Source organism: Tachysurus vachellii, chromosome 20, assembly GCF_030014155.1.
Source record: "Tachysurus vachellii isolate PV-2020 chromosome 20, HZAU_Pvac_v1, whole genome shotgun sequence".
Classification (NCBI taxonomy): domain Eukaryota; kingdom Metazoa; phylum Chordata; class Actinopteri; order Siluriformes; family Bagridae; genus Tachysurus; species Tachysurus vachellii.
Window position 1 is genome coordinate 7,797,281 of NC_083479.1, and position 16,197 is coordinate 7,813,477.

At 36.8% G+C, this 16,197-nt stretch overlaps 1 protein-coding gene across 2 annotated transcripts in view; it reads left to right on the forward strand.

Annotated features, from left to right (window-relative positions):
- dclk1a (doublecortin-like kinase 1a) overlaps positions 1–16,197 on the forward strand; it is a 55,923-nt gene that overhangs the window by 22,256 nt on the left and 17,470 nt on the right. For both annotated transcript variants that reach the window (XM_060896315.1, XM_060896317.1), the window contains exons 4-5: positions 4,259–4,358; positions 8,001–8,099. In XM_060896315.1, the coding sequence (XP_060752298.1) occupies positions 4,259–4,358; positions 8,001–8,099 (199 nt within the window). The remainder of the gene's footprint in view (positions 1–4,258; positions 4,359–8,000; positions 8,100–16,197) is intronic.

The window sequence follows — 16,197 nt, forward strand, 5'->3', positions numbered from 1 at the left end:
TAAATGTGTTGGATTTCTAAGACAGAGACAGAGGGAGAGAGAGAGTGTGTGTGTACGTCTCTTATTTTAATTACTTGCCCTTTTTTAATTCTGCTCCACTTGGAAAGTCTTTGAACGCTTCTGCTGTGTAATTGTGTTTTTTTTTTTTTTTTTTTTTTTTTTGGACATCAAAAGCTCATTTTTTTTTTAAATTAAGTGATCTCCAAACAGTTGAGTAGTTGTTTCTAGGACTAATCTCTGCAGTCCCAAAGGCTAAACTGCTTGCTGTACCAGTTGGATGACACTTGCTAATGTTTTTAAGCAAGTGATCCATGATAAGCATCACTAAGCTGAATCTCTGTGAATGACTGTCTCCCAGTTTACTGCCATTTCCCATCCCTGCTTTTTCCCTTTCAGGACATCTACCCCAGTTACCATTGCACACTGTTTATAACCAAATAAATGACCATTATTCTGTCTGTATTTTCATATTCAGAATGCTGTGTGCTAATACCGCTAATCATTTTACCCCATAAATCATATTAACACTATATTAACATGAAAATTAATTAAATGTAATAGTATTTTAATTCATTTCATATGTGGAAAATTTACATAATAAACTGAAGAAAAAATGACATGAATTGACCACAGTGAAAACACATTTAGCATGATTTTACAGTTATTTACAGGAAGGTGAATTTATATTGCAAAATCATAAATATTATTTTAAGCATCCTTTATGGAAACAAACATGCATGCACTATTATGAATAAACTAATTTTACTCTAATCAGCCCTTTTTATCTATTTATGTCTAACAATTTTCTTTAATGACAAGCCTGAGGTGACGGTGACAGGGAAAAACTCCCTGAGATGTTGTGAGGACGAAGCCTTGAGAGGAACCAGACTCAGAAGGAAACCCATCCTAATTAGGGTGACACTGGACAGTAAATAATGTAAATGTATTTCTACAACAGTTTATAGTCGAGTGGAAATGTGCAACCAAGAGCTCCTGAGGAACTGACAGGTCAGCACAATTACAGACCCAACACTAATTCCTTCCTGCTGAAGTCTTCAAATAATAGTAGGAATGCCTGCTGGCGACTAGTCACTTTTTGTTATAATATGCTATAAACACATGCTATAGTGTATATATAGCATGTGTGAACATAGCTATCATCAACAAGACTTGTCTAGTACAAGCTAGTTAAGATTGGTAAGCTAACATATGCAGCTAATTTATCTGCATTCTTAGTTACTTAGTTCACTTTCACAGTCTACTATAACTAATTATAGTTATAGTAGACTGTGAAAGTGAACTAAGTAACTTACAAAGAAAGTAGAAAAAATTTTTATAAAAAAAAAATAATATATAGTTTTTTATAGTATATTGATAGAAATGTTACAGAGAAACAGGAATCTGTTTGAGCACATTTGTAACTTTATACCTTGTCTTGACCAGTCCAAAACATGCCCATATTAGTTTGAATGTGAAGCACTGAAGCAGCCAAAGCTGTAAAATAATCTTCACCTGAAATGTACATTTCATAATTCTCAAGCTGTTTATGATGTTATTTTAAATGTCACTATTTTAAACTTCAGTAAATCATGCAAAATTTCACTGTACTGATAATTGCTATTTGTTCATTAAATTGTGTTCAATATCATTTTTGTACAATTTTCCATGAAGCACCATGAAATCCATTATTAAAGAATATGTGACTACAATGACTCAATGGAGACTGTCCACCAAATGTCCAAAGTCCACCAGTTCATAGATTTAACCAAAAATCCAAGAGCTCAGAAGCTGATCACAATGTGACTAAACTCCAGTTGAAAGTAGAGAGACGAGAAATCATGACTTAATCAGGCTGGATTAATCTGGAGTTTTTCAAATGCTGTGTTGGACATACTGTATGGAGAAAGTCTCTGGTCTGATTGAATGTTTGTATTTGGCAGAAATACAACACGGATCATTACCTGTGAAACTTCATGAAATCACAGCAAATCATGGTGGAGTTGCATAATGTACTGGGGTGGTTTTCATTGGCAGGGACTGGGAAGCTGTTCATTGTGAAATGGAGTCAAAAACAAGGCAATCCAAGAAGAAAACCTGTTCCATTCTGTAAGAGCCTTCAGACTGGTTCACCTTCCAAGAGGACAATGACCATAAGCATGCTGCTAAAGCTACAGTTGAATGTTTTTTAAAATGAAAAAACCTAAATGTGTTGCACGTAGAACGGACCAGTCAACTCCGATCAGATCGGATCTTTGTTCTTCAACAGAGATTAATTGTTCAGAGCAAAAATATCACGATGCAGATAGAGGCACATCCCGTAAGACCTGCAGCTGTAACTGATGCAGAATCCCGTCCTTCCACGGACATAGGAATCCTTTACAGCCAAAACTATACATTTATTTTTTTTTTTTTTAATTGATTCTATCATCTATTGACCCAAACCAACAGATTTCTTTCAATAAACAGAGATGAAATCCAAGTCAATACCAGCTCTAGTTTGTGACAGTTGTAGGTGTGTGATTTATGCACTACATGTGGGTGACTGGATAGCATGGATGACAACTAACCTGTGATCACTCAATGTTCTGAGGTTTCCTGCATCTTCTACTTTATAGTTAGAGAGTTGGATTCACATAAAATCTATCATGAAAAACACATTATTTCTATGTATTAAACCAAGAATGACAGTGTTGTCTAGCAGCTTAGTTTCCAGGGTAGCTAATGGTGCAGTCAGTGGTATGTAATGGAAATCCACCTATAGAGCTGTTTCTAAAGTGTTTATTGGCCCTTACCTACAATATGTAATCAGCAACAAAAGGTTCATATAAATGTATCTGTTATCTGTCAACTAAAGTCAACAAACTGTACACGTTTAACATACTTCCAAATTTTTAAGGAGTCTTTAAAAAGAATTCACTCACAGCAGTTTGCTGTTTGATTTTTTTTCATGTAGGAACAAAGCAGACTATCATAATCATTGATAATAATGACTTCACTGCTTTTCAACAATGTCTCTACTGGCACTCATTACTGTTGTAGTAGGGTAGCTAAAAATGTCAAGAATCATCATTTCCTGTGCTTCCTCTCCAAAATTTCTTGTCCCCTCTGGTAATCTCGCCATGCAGAACTCGTTAACTACTCTTTTTTTAGCAGATAATTAGTGAGCTGTAGAGTTGGTGTGGTGACAGGCCTGAAGACAAATGCATGACTAGAGTGATGGGTATCGATAGCTGGATTAAATGCGAGTCAAAAGGATGCTGTGCTGGGAATCTTTTCAAGAACACATTAAAGTAGGACTCCATTAAAACAGACTCTACATTTTTGGCAGATTTCTTTCTCTCTCTCTCTAGTTTAGGCACCAAGCTGTGAGGGCAACTTTCCTTCTCCATATAATGTTTCTTTGATCATTAAGTTCTCTGCTTAAAATGAACCATAAGCCCTATTCCAATGAGCCATTTCAGATCAACTGTGCCCTCACAGGATCATTTACATAAACATTTACGCAAGAGATCATAAACATTTACCCAAGTTTCATAAGGCTACTAATATTTTTATTCCTGAAACCTGTTTTATACGATCAAGTCGAGTGAAGTCAAGAAGCTTAAATGCAGAGCTGCTGGGGTTCATTTCACATTGCACATTTCTTAGAAACTACAGTAATGTATTGTTAAATTAGCCCTATAGCAGTACACAGAGCTTCTGAGGCTTCTTTTATCTGTCATGTTCTCTGTTTCCTCTCTGTAGGGACCTTGCATGTATATTGCCCACAGTTTTTGTTTGTTAAAGCGGGACAACCTTTTGCAAGTCAATCAACATAGTTACAGTCTGCACTTCAGCTTCAGAGCAGATGTTTTGTTTATTCACAATATTCACAATATGGTGCTAACGATGGTTTAAAATTACACCTGATTTGCATAGTCTGTCTGTTCGGCTTTGTACTGTCTAATTCATCCTCACACTCCTCCTGTAGATAAAGCAGATATGAGCAGGAGCATTGCTGGGAAGTTCTGGGTAGTAATTTATTGTATAATGTGTACAATGTGGTGTATTGATTGTATTGGAATATTAATTTGTTTTATGGTTATTGCACTTGTCTCGATAAGCCCTAGATTATCTATACACACTGTAGCACAATGCTGAAGGCACAGCATTAATGAGTCCACTGTGTAAGTGGATATATAGATGGGATGGCAGTTAAATTGAATCAACTTCACATATAAGGTGTTATTTTGTGTGACAAGCCTATCTTTTGCCACAGGTTACATGCCTTCAGGACTTCTTTGGTGATGACGACATCTTCATTGCATGTGGACCGGAGAAGTTTCGCTACCGTGATGACTTCCTGCTGGATGAAAGCGGTGAGGAACATTTATGTAATGTTTTTTTTTCTTTCCTGATTGAGGAGGTTCTTTGTTAATACAGTACACCAGAGTTCTTCCTGAGCCATTCTCTTTGGCTTCATTCTAAAAAGCTTCAAGCACACTTGCATAAAGAGCATGTGTGGGTTAAAGCTTCCATCTCCCCTGTGTCACATCTCTTTGTCCTCTTTTATCTTTTCCTCTTATTCTGTATCTGCCCTCTCCTGCACCCACACCGTCACTTTCAGAAACATAATGAAAGCCTGTTTCTAATTAGTTCCCAACCCTAAGTTGTGTAGGTCCATTAACCAGCCTTCATCCCAAGTGTGTTCTCCCTCATTATATTCCCCATCAACAGTTTTTACTGCCACACTCCTCTCATCTCTCCAATCTCCATGTGTTCTACTCATTTCTTCTCTTCTCCCTTCTTCTCGATCCTCAACTTTCCTCTTGACAACTTTCAAAATGTCCTCCACATTTTTCAATCCCTGTTCATCATATATAGCATGATTCCACCTCAAAAGGAGGGCCATCTGATTTCTGTCATTTCCTTCTCTCTTTCCTCCGGCTCCCATATATATATTAATTTAGTAAGGTTGGGGATCGACGTACAGTCACCCCTAAAAAGACAGTGAACAGACTTTATTAGGTGTTGGATCGTGATCAGCTGAGCAGATGTTCACTATCCTATAAACACTTCTCCTCCGCGTGAATCCTATTCCCTGGAACAATGTATAACACTCGAGTATAATTTGTAGCTTACCGTACCTACTTTCTTTTTACTTAAGAATCTGATGAAAAGCAGGTTATCTTTCTGAGTCCTCACACAACTCTGTTCAATTATGAAAGAGGACCTTTAATAACTGCCAGATGCTTTGTCACGGTGAGTTTGATGGGGCAGCAAAATTAATCATCAAGAGGAATTTAATTAAAAATGCATTAGCATCAAACTCTGATGAGGAACATATGAGACATGCTGAAGGCAAGACTGATGAAGACACAATGGCACTCTGAAAAGACGAACATTTCCCTATAGTACATTTTCCAACATCTTATTGCACTTTACACACTGGACTGTCTTTAAATGAAGGAATTTGAAGCGTTAGACAATTGAGCATTTATATGCATATCTGTGACCGTGTCAGTGTGACATTATTATTTGCGTAAGTTAAAGCAGTAGTTAGGAAAGTTAAAGCAATAGTGCTGGTAGATGAAGAGTTAAATCAGTTTCATTTGCATCTGGGAGATGTGGAATGACTCAATGCTTCTCTAATTGACTGTGACATTTGCTGTCTTACATGGTGTTGGAAACTTAATGCATGCTCATCTGAATTCATCACTTTTCACCGAACGATTGCTGCAAATGCCAAGTGGGAAAAACAAATTAGCTGCAATAAACAAAGTGAAAACTGATGTAAAGTGGTACAGTATGATATTTGAACAAAGTATGAACTATTAGACATAGTGAGAATGTTGTAATTGAATTGAAATTGTATATATTCTACTGCATGTAGATCTGCTCAGGGGAAATTAAATACCAGGCAAAAGATCCAGCACTTAATGGAAATCCACAGTTCACATATAAATACAGCTACACACACATTTAGAAACGATTCAACAACCGTTAACCGTAACACCGTTAACAACAAATCTAATAACTCCATGGATAACATGGGTTGCATTACGTAATCAGACTTGTACTGCATGGTATGTAGTGTAATGCAGCACGTTTATATAGTTCCTGCAAAGACTATGACATATAAGAGTTGTAAAAATTAAATAGCTACAGTACACAGTTGTATAAAATATTTGAGAATAATTACCACAAAAACTGTAATTATTAAGAATGAAATATGTTTATATGTAGGATATCTAAACCTACATAAATCACTGACTTATATGCTGTGTGTATATAAAATACTGTATCTACACAGTTATTGGCACCTTTGGAAATGCTGGGTAAAAAAAAGTTTATGATGATTAACTAGTTCTTTTATCTTCAGTAAGTAATTATGTTTCTCAGGGTCATGGTGAAACCTGAATCATGAACACCGCCAGGAACACTGAGCATGAAGCAGGAATACATCCTGGATAGGACACTGGTCCATCACAAGACAACATGCACATTCACACACTCATTTACATCTAGGAGCAATTTAGAGTAGAGCCAGTCGACCATCACTGCTCATGTGAACATATGTAAGGAGCATTGAAGGGACCCAGGAGGTACGAGAGCTACCTACTGCACCAGCACTATAATGGTCACTGCAAATGTATTCATTTTTTTATCATCTGGTGAATATTTCTCTTCCATAGAATGTAAGCGCTCACTGAGTGATGATGAGGATGAAAATAATCTTAGTAATCTGTTACATTCACTATCTTTGGACTGAATGTTAGACAGCACTGTATATGATGTATTTCATCATGATGTATTATATCTAGTTTAACCACAAAACTGTACCCTTGCACTCCTTGATTCTCAAGGAGCTGGCAACATGCAGCGCTTCCCTTTCTCCAGAATAAACCCCCAGGCGTTTTCTCGGTGCACGGCAAGTGATTTTCCTCCTTACCTCCTTCCACAGCACCACCAGTTTAGACCTGTACAGAGATGTTACTCCAGTCTCAGCAGGTTGAACAGACCAAGTCTCTGTACTCACCCTGCAACAGCAGCAGCAGTGTAACAAATCTAATCTGTCAAAACCAAACCAAGCTACATTCCATTCTCATAAATAAACATGAGTTTTCATGACTGAGATAAGTTTCATTTCTCCAGTACAGCTGTAGACATTTGTACAATCTCTACCAATGTATTGAAGTTGTTCTGTGGTCAACTATCTTACTAAGACATTAGCTTTTTCCTTTGTAACTTATATATATTAGGGATGTACCGATATTTTGGATCGGTATCGGCGCCGATCCAAGCATTTTGAGTGGATCGGGTATCGATTATACTTATAAGAAAAATACACTTATATATTAAATTACATTAATGTAAATAAATATAATAAATTCTATAGGAAATATGTTGCACAACCGCCTGCGACAGACAGGCAAGTTTAGCAGGCACCCTTTTCATTTACCTCAGTGCGTTAATGTCGCTCATTTGGGTGCAAGGTTTACTGTTTAATACATTTTGCATTGTGTTTCAGTTCTAATTTAAGATTCACTTTAAAATATTGCATTTTCTTCAGAAAATAATTTAATTTAATAATTGCAGTATATATGGTTTAGATTGTTATACCACTAAAAGTTAAAAGTACTGTTTGCTACTGCATTAATACTTTTTTAAGGTTTCTTGTGTTTTAGTTTTTCATCCAGTAATGGGTATTTTTGTATTTCTTTGCCAGAAACAAATAACTTAATAATCTTAATAACTAAACGAGTTGTATACATTGTTTAGTTTTAAAGGTAGAAAATAACACAGGTATCGGATCGGTATCGGGCGATACTGGCAAACTCTGGTATTGGATCGGAAGAGAAAAAGTGGTATCGGTACATCCCTAATATATATATATATATATATATATATATATATATATATATATATATATATATATATACTGTATATACTGTATATGCAAATCATGTAAACATTTCTTTTTAGCTGTGTGGTTTTTTTTTTTCTTTTCTGGCAAACAGAATGCAGGCTGATGAAATCATCCTCCTATGGAAAGAGTCTTCTAAGTCGAGCATCTCCCAGGACTATGACACCCTCCAGAAGCAGCAAGTCACCATCAGGTAACGTGGCATTCTATGTATATATACATCTTAAATACAGTGGATTCAAAAAGTATTAAGGCCTTCTACTGAGAGGTGTGTGCCTTTCCAAATCATGTCCAATCAATTTAATTAACCACATGTTAAATCGAGTCAAGGTGCAGAAACATCTCAGCAGTGATCAAGAGAAATGGAAGGCATCTGAGCTACATTTCAAGTTGTTGCAAAGGGTCTAAATACTTATGTACATTTACTTTGCCATTATGGGGTACTGAGTGTAGATTAATGAAAAAAAATGATCAGGCTGCAACTTAAGAAAAAAAAATATAAAAAATGAAGGCGGTATGAATCTACTGTATGCAACTGTTACTCTGTAGTTTCTTCACATATCAAGTTGAGTTGTCAGTTGTGCTGTATTTTGAAGTTTTGTCCCAGTCAGGTCAGCTTCAACCTTCACGCTGCATCATCAACAATCACTCAAGCAGCCTCATGCTTGTTTTAGAAGCTAGGATTAAGCTTTTGAGGACGCTAGAAAAAGAAAGCTTATATAATTTAATTCAATTTATTTGTATAGCACTTTTAACAATGGACATTGTCTCAAAGCAGTTTTACAGAACATAAGAAACATAATACAAGAAACTTTATATTATATGAAGATTAATATAATACAAAAATTAATATTAGACTTATATTTAACGTGTTTGTATTTATCCCAAATGAACAAGCCTGAGGTGACTGAGGCGACTGTGGCAAGGAAAAACTCCCTTAGATAGAAGAGGAAGAAACCTTGAGAGGAACCAGACTCAAAAGGGAACCTCATCCTCATTTGGGTGACACTGGAGGGTGTGATTATAAATATACACATAAGGCATGTTATCTTTTCCTCATCTTTTCTCACTCCATATGTTGCTCACATACACATGTACACATCAGCCAACCCAGTGGTGCCCTTTAAACAGATTCATCTCCAAAAGAAATGTTCATATATAGAAGATATAAAAGTTCTCTGTTAAAATTGCAGGTTTTGTAACATAAAAACAAAATACTTGAAAATACTGAAAAATACTAATACAATAAATTGGCTGCCCAAATGTGTGCACCATTTTCTAAGACTGTGCTTATCCATTCACTAATCAACTTCTGTTTAAATCTTATTATAATACACCTATACTCAATGAACTAATACAGATCAGCTGTTTCTGTAGGACTTTATGTGACATTTTCTTACTTACATCTGAAAAGTACAAAGAATTTTCCAAAATATAATATGTAACTTCCCAGTGGAGAAAACGGGCCACCACAGTGACGTGACCAAGAACAGGACGTCCTTCTAAAACTGACAAAAGGACAATAGTATTATGTTCTGAGACCAAGTTAGTAATTCTGAAAGATATGTTTTGTGTGGAATTATTAATGTAAACAGCAGAGAAAAGGAATTAGATTTTGGATTTGATCCAAACTTGGTCGAGATCACAGCAAGGTCAAATGTCTGAAATATGTTTCTACACTAGTAGTAGTAGTAGTAGTAGTAGTAGTAGTAGTAGCGTCATTGTCATCGTCTTCCAGTTATTTTTTATATTTTTTTATTTTGTTGGTATATGACATGAATGGTGGAAAAAGATCTGGTATGATTCATCTTGGTTTCATTTATTTATTTGTTTATTTTTACATTACAAACACTTGTATTCACTGTATGATTCCATTTCAAATGAAAGCGCATCTCTCGCTAATGAAAGATTTCTATAGATTCAGTTCTGTCTAAAGAGGTTTCTGAATTAAATTACAGTTTACTACAGACTGAAATGAATCATTATAAATGATGCTGTTTCTCTCAAAACCTTAAGGCCAACCATAAAATTATGGATTTTACTTAAACCTGGAAGAGACATCCGTTCACCTGTTCTAATGAGATTGTCATGTAAAATGTTCTTCATGCTTGGAGTATTTATGCTTTCCTTCCCCACTGTGTTCTCACTCCCACTGTGTCCCATACCTCAATCCTTTCATGCTCCTTATTCCTGTTGCACTGTATTTACATCCTGTCTGCACTGTGAATGTCAGAAATGTATCTCGTTCCTTGGGTCCAGCAGAAACGTTATTTCATCTCACGCTGTGCTGCATAATGTGTACGGCTTTGCAGACAATAAAGGTTTAATTGACTACTTGACACGATGGAAAGAAAATGCTTTGGCCAATTCTTCATCAGCTGAAGGGAATGCTTTTCCTGGCGCATACTGATGCATAATGATGCTGCATTTCAGAAAGCATTTGGATAAGAATCTAATACTCAACTTTATCCTCACGTTGCAACCAATTGCTGCAGCGACAATATGTAGAAATGTTCACCCTTCAGCATGGAGACTGAGTGTTCAAATCCCACAGATGCCACAGCCATCCACTGTTCAGAGTCCAAGAAAGAATAATTGGCTATGCTGTCTGAGTTGGAAGTTGGAGTAGGAGAGAGGGCAGTTAGTGCTGCTAATCTCATCCATCTGCTCAGTTACATTTGCAGGGTTATGATATGTCTTATGTCTTGGCTTCCCTTCTTATTAGCTGTTGTGCAACAGAGGATAACTAGGCTGCTCACTGCTGATGAGGGTGGCCCAATGTGGACTACCTGGAGATACATGGGGTTGCTTTAAATAGTACCACTTGGTCTCCATGGCAATGGTTTTGAACTGCTGTTGATGTGGTCTATTTAAATCTATTATGAATTCAGAAATTATTACTCTGGTGTCACCACGATGATGATGGCTTCCCTTTTGAGTCTGGTTCATCTCATGGTTTCTTCATCATATCATCTTAAGGAGTGTTTCCTCATTAGGGATAAATATAAAATTTAATCCCTCTAATTGTATTATTATTTTTTATACCTGTAAAGCTGCTTTGCCAAAATGTTTACTGCTAATAATGATATGCAAATAAAATCGATTTGAATGGAATTTAATTAAATTGGGACTTGGTTTGATCATAAGCTTCTGGTACTGTCTTCTGCATGTTCTCCTTGTGTGGGTTTCATCTGAGGTTCTTTGGTTTCCTTTCACCTCCCAAAAACACATGGGTAACATGTGTAGGTGGATTGCCTAAGCTGAATTGTCTCTAAGTGTGAATGAGTGTATGAATGAGTGTGTATTGTGACCTATGACAGAATGTCTCAGGGTGTATTTCTTTCTTGTACACAGTGTTCCAGTGTAAAAGCCAGGATAAAGCAGTTACTGAGTATGAATGAATAAGCTTGAAGCAAACAGGGTAAAAGTCCACACGTTTTCCAATTGAAAACTTGCTATTGCTTCTCTGCTAAAATGATTCATATCCTTACCTTCACATCCACCTTAAACTGATTAAAAAATAATGCTCACTACTAATGCATGAATATTGTGTCTGGCTGATGGTGTCTGACAAATCCGGCACCATGGCTGCAGATGTCTCTGAGCAGGATTGCATCAGTTTATGACTTTGTTATTCACAAGAAATGAGGGTGTAAGGTTGGAGGATGTGATAGAAAAAGATAGCTGGAGAAAAGGATTAAAGACTGGGAACACATGTAGAAGAGAGACAGTAGACAGTGACTCAAACAGACAGACACACACACAGAGAGAGAGAGAGCAAGAGAGGGAGAAAGAAAGAGAGAGAGAGAGAGAGAGAGAGCGTAAGTAAAAGGGTGGGGCAGTGACTCAATCTTGCAGAGAACTTCTGCATTGAATGGAGCAATATTAATCTCTTTTGCAGTGTGTTTGTGTTTGTTTTTGCCTGTCTATGTTAACTTTTAAATAAAATTGGAGAAAGCTGCCTGCAAATCCATTGTACTTATAGACACAGATGTATGAAAACGGTGGCTCTTGCAGTTGAAGGTATTTTGCTGCCATGCTCAAAAAAAACTAACTATGAACTTTATTCTGGCAATTCAACTTTATCCTATAATCCTTAATAGAATAGGATATTTCACTCCTGATGGGAGTGCTCTCAAACCAGCTGAACACCTACGTGAGATTCATCACATATCACTCTCTACCACCATCAGTAAAACAACGATGATGTTCATGTCTCCAGTCTTGTGGAACTTACTAAGATACTTTGTTGTTTTTCTATCTTTATTTTGACACACACAACACACACACACACACGTTTTATATATGTTTATGTATATACTGTATGTGTGAAACTAGATCTAGACGGAAGGTGTGTGTTCTTTATTTGCTCTCCACTGTTGGAGACAACTGTGATATGATTGGTTTAAACTATGCCAGCTGAAGAGGCTTAGTCTGGCCAAGGGGTTGCCATGGCGATCCGGGCCAAGGAAGCTGCTGCCTTGGAGACAATAGTGATGCCCATATATGGAGGCAACTTCCTGTTTGGCAGCCGAGCCGGAAGCAGCCTCAGTTTACTGGGTGCCACTCATCGCATGCTTATCAGATTGGTTTGTTCCCCCAAGACAAATCATGCATTTACAGACACTCAGCATGAGTGAAGCACAAGCTTGGTGTTTGTACTGAAATCCTCAGTGCACCAAAAGCACAGTTGCAGACTGTTCATGTGGGGGAAAAAAGACGAGAAGGTAATGTTCTTACAGCAGTAATCTGCTGTCTAGTTGGGAACGATGGTTGTAGAAAATTATCTTTCTATTATGTGATGCTCATTTGGCTAGAGCTTTGAAAAGTTTGATTTTCGTGCAACTGAAGATATGCAACATATAAAAAATGCATTATAGTTCTTAGAGTTTAGAGTTTTTTTTGCTATCTGTCTCATTTTCAGTGTAATATGTGAGTGGGGAGTTGGAGGATAGACAGCTACTGTATACAGAGTTAGATTTGGGAAACTGTGAAGCTTATTTTCGCCCCTTAATATTTTAACGTCTGCACATGTAGAATTCCATTTACTGGGAGATCACAGTGAATTTTTATTAGCTAAAGATTTTTCTTCCAGATTCACAACCCAGACAGTAAACAGTGTTGGCAACCGGACAAGCAAACAAACACAACGTGTTTATACTCCTTTAAAAAGCCCAGATGCATAAAGTGAGAGAGAACAGCTCCTCACACACAGTTTACATAACCGACTCCGTCAGTGATGTTTCTGTAATCAGGCTAAGTTTAGCAGATTGTTGAATGAAGGAGAGCAGCCCGCACCCCCTCCCCACATACAACATAAACACATGATGTGCTGCTGATTTCTAAAAATTCCACAGCTGTTTGCAGACACTCATAAGTGCTCTCTGGATAGAAATGATTGCTGGCTGGCAGCAACTTTCACCCCCTTCACCACTTGTATAAAATTCCATCTCAGAAACAAGTGTTACATCCAGTCAGAGGTGCGAACACCAGCTCCTTATTTCAAACCCACAATATCTTTCCTTTGAATCACTGTCTGAATTTCCATTGAATCAAACAGCTGAGCCAATCAATCTCAAGGGTCAATATTTGCATTTTTATTAATTTTGCCCAAAGCAGTGGACCCTTTCTTCCAAAGCCATGTACAATCATATCACAGGATTTAGCAGTTAGGATTAATGGTCTTGCTCAAGGGACCAACAGTGGTTTTCTGTCCATCATTTTCGTATCATTCTGAAAATTCTAACCACTTAACTGTTATTGATGCTATTTTCAACTTAGCTAAATGAACTTGATTTGTGACCCAGAGCACTTCAGGTAGACTATGAAGCTTTAATAAGTGCTCCTATTCTGCTTGGGATTGGCTTATGTTGAGCTCCCGGGGAAATTCATTATGGAGCGACTCTCCCACACAGGTGAGCCAGGAGTTTCACTTATTATAATCCAACCCTGCTATATCACACAGCTTATTACAGACCGGAGCAGACAGACACTCTTTCAGTGCCTCAAAGGAGGAATTTTCGTGTATATACAGCACCAGTTTTACGCTACATAAAAATACACACAGATCTTGGCTTTGAATGTGCTGTGGTTTGAATTCCCCAGTTAAATAATCCTTCATTTTATTTATCCTGACCCTGCAATTTCTCTCATGCTTATTTACCAGTCTTGGCTTGTCATATGGTTGCATAGTCTTACATACATTTCTGAATATGAAAATGATATGAAATGCTATTGAGTATGAATATATTTAGGCCTGTTTTTATTTATTTAATTTTATTTTTTCCTGTAAAACAGGAAATCCGCTTTAAACCAAACCCAGCTTCTTTATGCTTCGTTCCTGTTGTTGTGTTCTGGTTTATAATCTCATAAAATATGTGATTATTCTATAGTTCCTTCTACAGGAAGCAACTTCAATTTTCCTGCATTTCTTACTCTCTCTTCCCCACATTTCTGCTTCTGCACAAATCCACTTGGTAACAGTGTGTTGGTCCCTGCACTTTCCTTCCGAACTCTGCTGTGTGTCACACAGATGCTCCCCAAATAGCAGTTTCATTAGATGCGAAATCCACCATGACACAGACCAGCTGGTGGAAAACCTCACTCTGCTCTCTGATCCTACATATATTGTACCAGCTTAGTGTGGCAGGATTGGAAAGCCCCAAAATAACCAGTATATGTATAAAATATAGTCAGTCCCAATATGATTGCACTTACATAAACATTTAATCTAATGAAAACCATTTTCATCTTTTTTTTTTTTTTTTAAATTGATTCTATTTTTATGTTTAAAATAGAAAAAAATCATCATAGCATCCACAAACCTGAGTTTCATGATTTTGAAAAAATGAGGGTGCACACACAAAATCCATCCGTCATTATGACGAGGCAGTTGATGCTTCACCTGTTGTCAAATGATGGATCTAAAAATACACATGCAGTTAAAATACCATTATGAACCATAATAGTCATAATAATAATTAAAAAAAGTTTAAAGCATTTACTACCTGCCTACACAGTGAAGAGCAGTGTGATGGAGACCCCAAAGTTGGTTCTTTTCAAGTTTGAGTTCTTTGATGGCATCATGTTTGCTAAGTACTCCTAGTACAGAGAGAGATAAAAAGACTTGAATCTTTTTGTGTTGAAATATAAAAGCATAGGACAAATTGTCCCTTATTGCAATGCAGTTTTGCCCCGTTAATGAAGGGTGTCAATAATTGCATAGTTTGCTTTATGTGGTATGCACAGAATATATGTAAATACATTAGAAGAAATATATTATAATGTCTTATAATCAAATGATAACATAATGATCTCTGTTAGTTAGCAGATAATGAACTCACAGTTTATGACTGTAGTAGGACATATGGAAATATGAATATAGAGAGGGCTTTACTGTCCTTTTCTGACTGCAAGTAGGTGAGTGAGGATGGAGGGGAAATGTAGCTGGAGAACACTTTGGACTTTTACTGTGGTTGTTCCTACTCCCATGCCAACGCTTTTACTGGAGGACAAAGTGGATGAACACAAACAGTACGGTGAAATGGACCTTGTGCAGAAAGATACAGAGTACTTAAAACCAGCACTCCATTCAATAAACGGCTTGTTAAACAAGATATTTCTACCAACCACCCGACAGACTTTCTCTGCATGCATACATAAAATCTGATTTTCTCTGATGTTTCTGTCTAACTAATGCTCAAATTAAAAAAAATGCAATGCACATTGCACATTAATAAACAGTTGTAAATGTGCCAGAATTATCTCAAAAGGCAGTTTTTAATCCGCACAACCAAACAAATGTCACCTAAAAACAAAAACATGACATCTAACACACATATACACATCTACAAAAATGTAGAAAGAAAAAAGTAAATACAAGTAAATACAAATACATGATTGCACATAAAAACAAACTAAAATACAATAATAGGAAATTAACTAAACAAAATCAAACACAGAGATACATATACAGGAAAGAGAGAGATGGTGACAGGAGAAAGCTAATAACCAAGAGCAATTAGTACAAACAAATCTAAAATCAAGAATACATTACTAATGTTCACAGTGTTGTCAGTGACCATTTTGTAACCACCGACTGCGAATACAGAGTGACTAGATTTACATTTTCTGAGAAGAATACAGCCCCATCTTTACACACCCCTTGTGGACCAGTAAGCAGTTCTGATATTCACAAACTGTTTTAATGGTGAAGTCAGGCTATGTCTAGTCTAGAACATAGGACAAATGACCAAAAGACCAAAAGAAGCATTCCTTCTAATTGACCCATA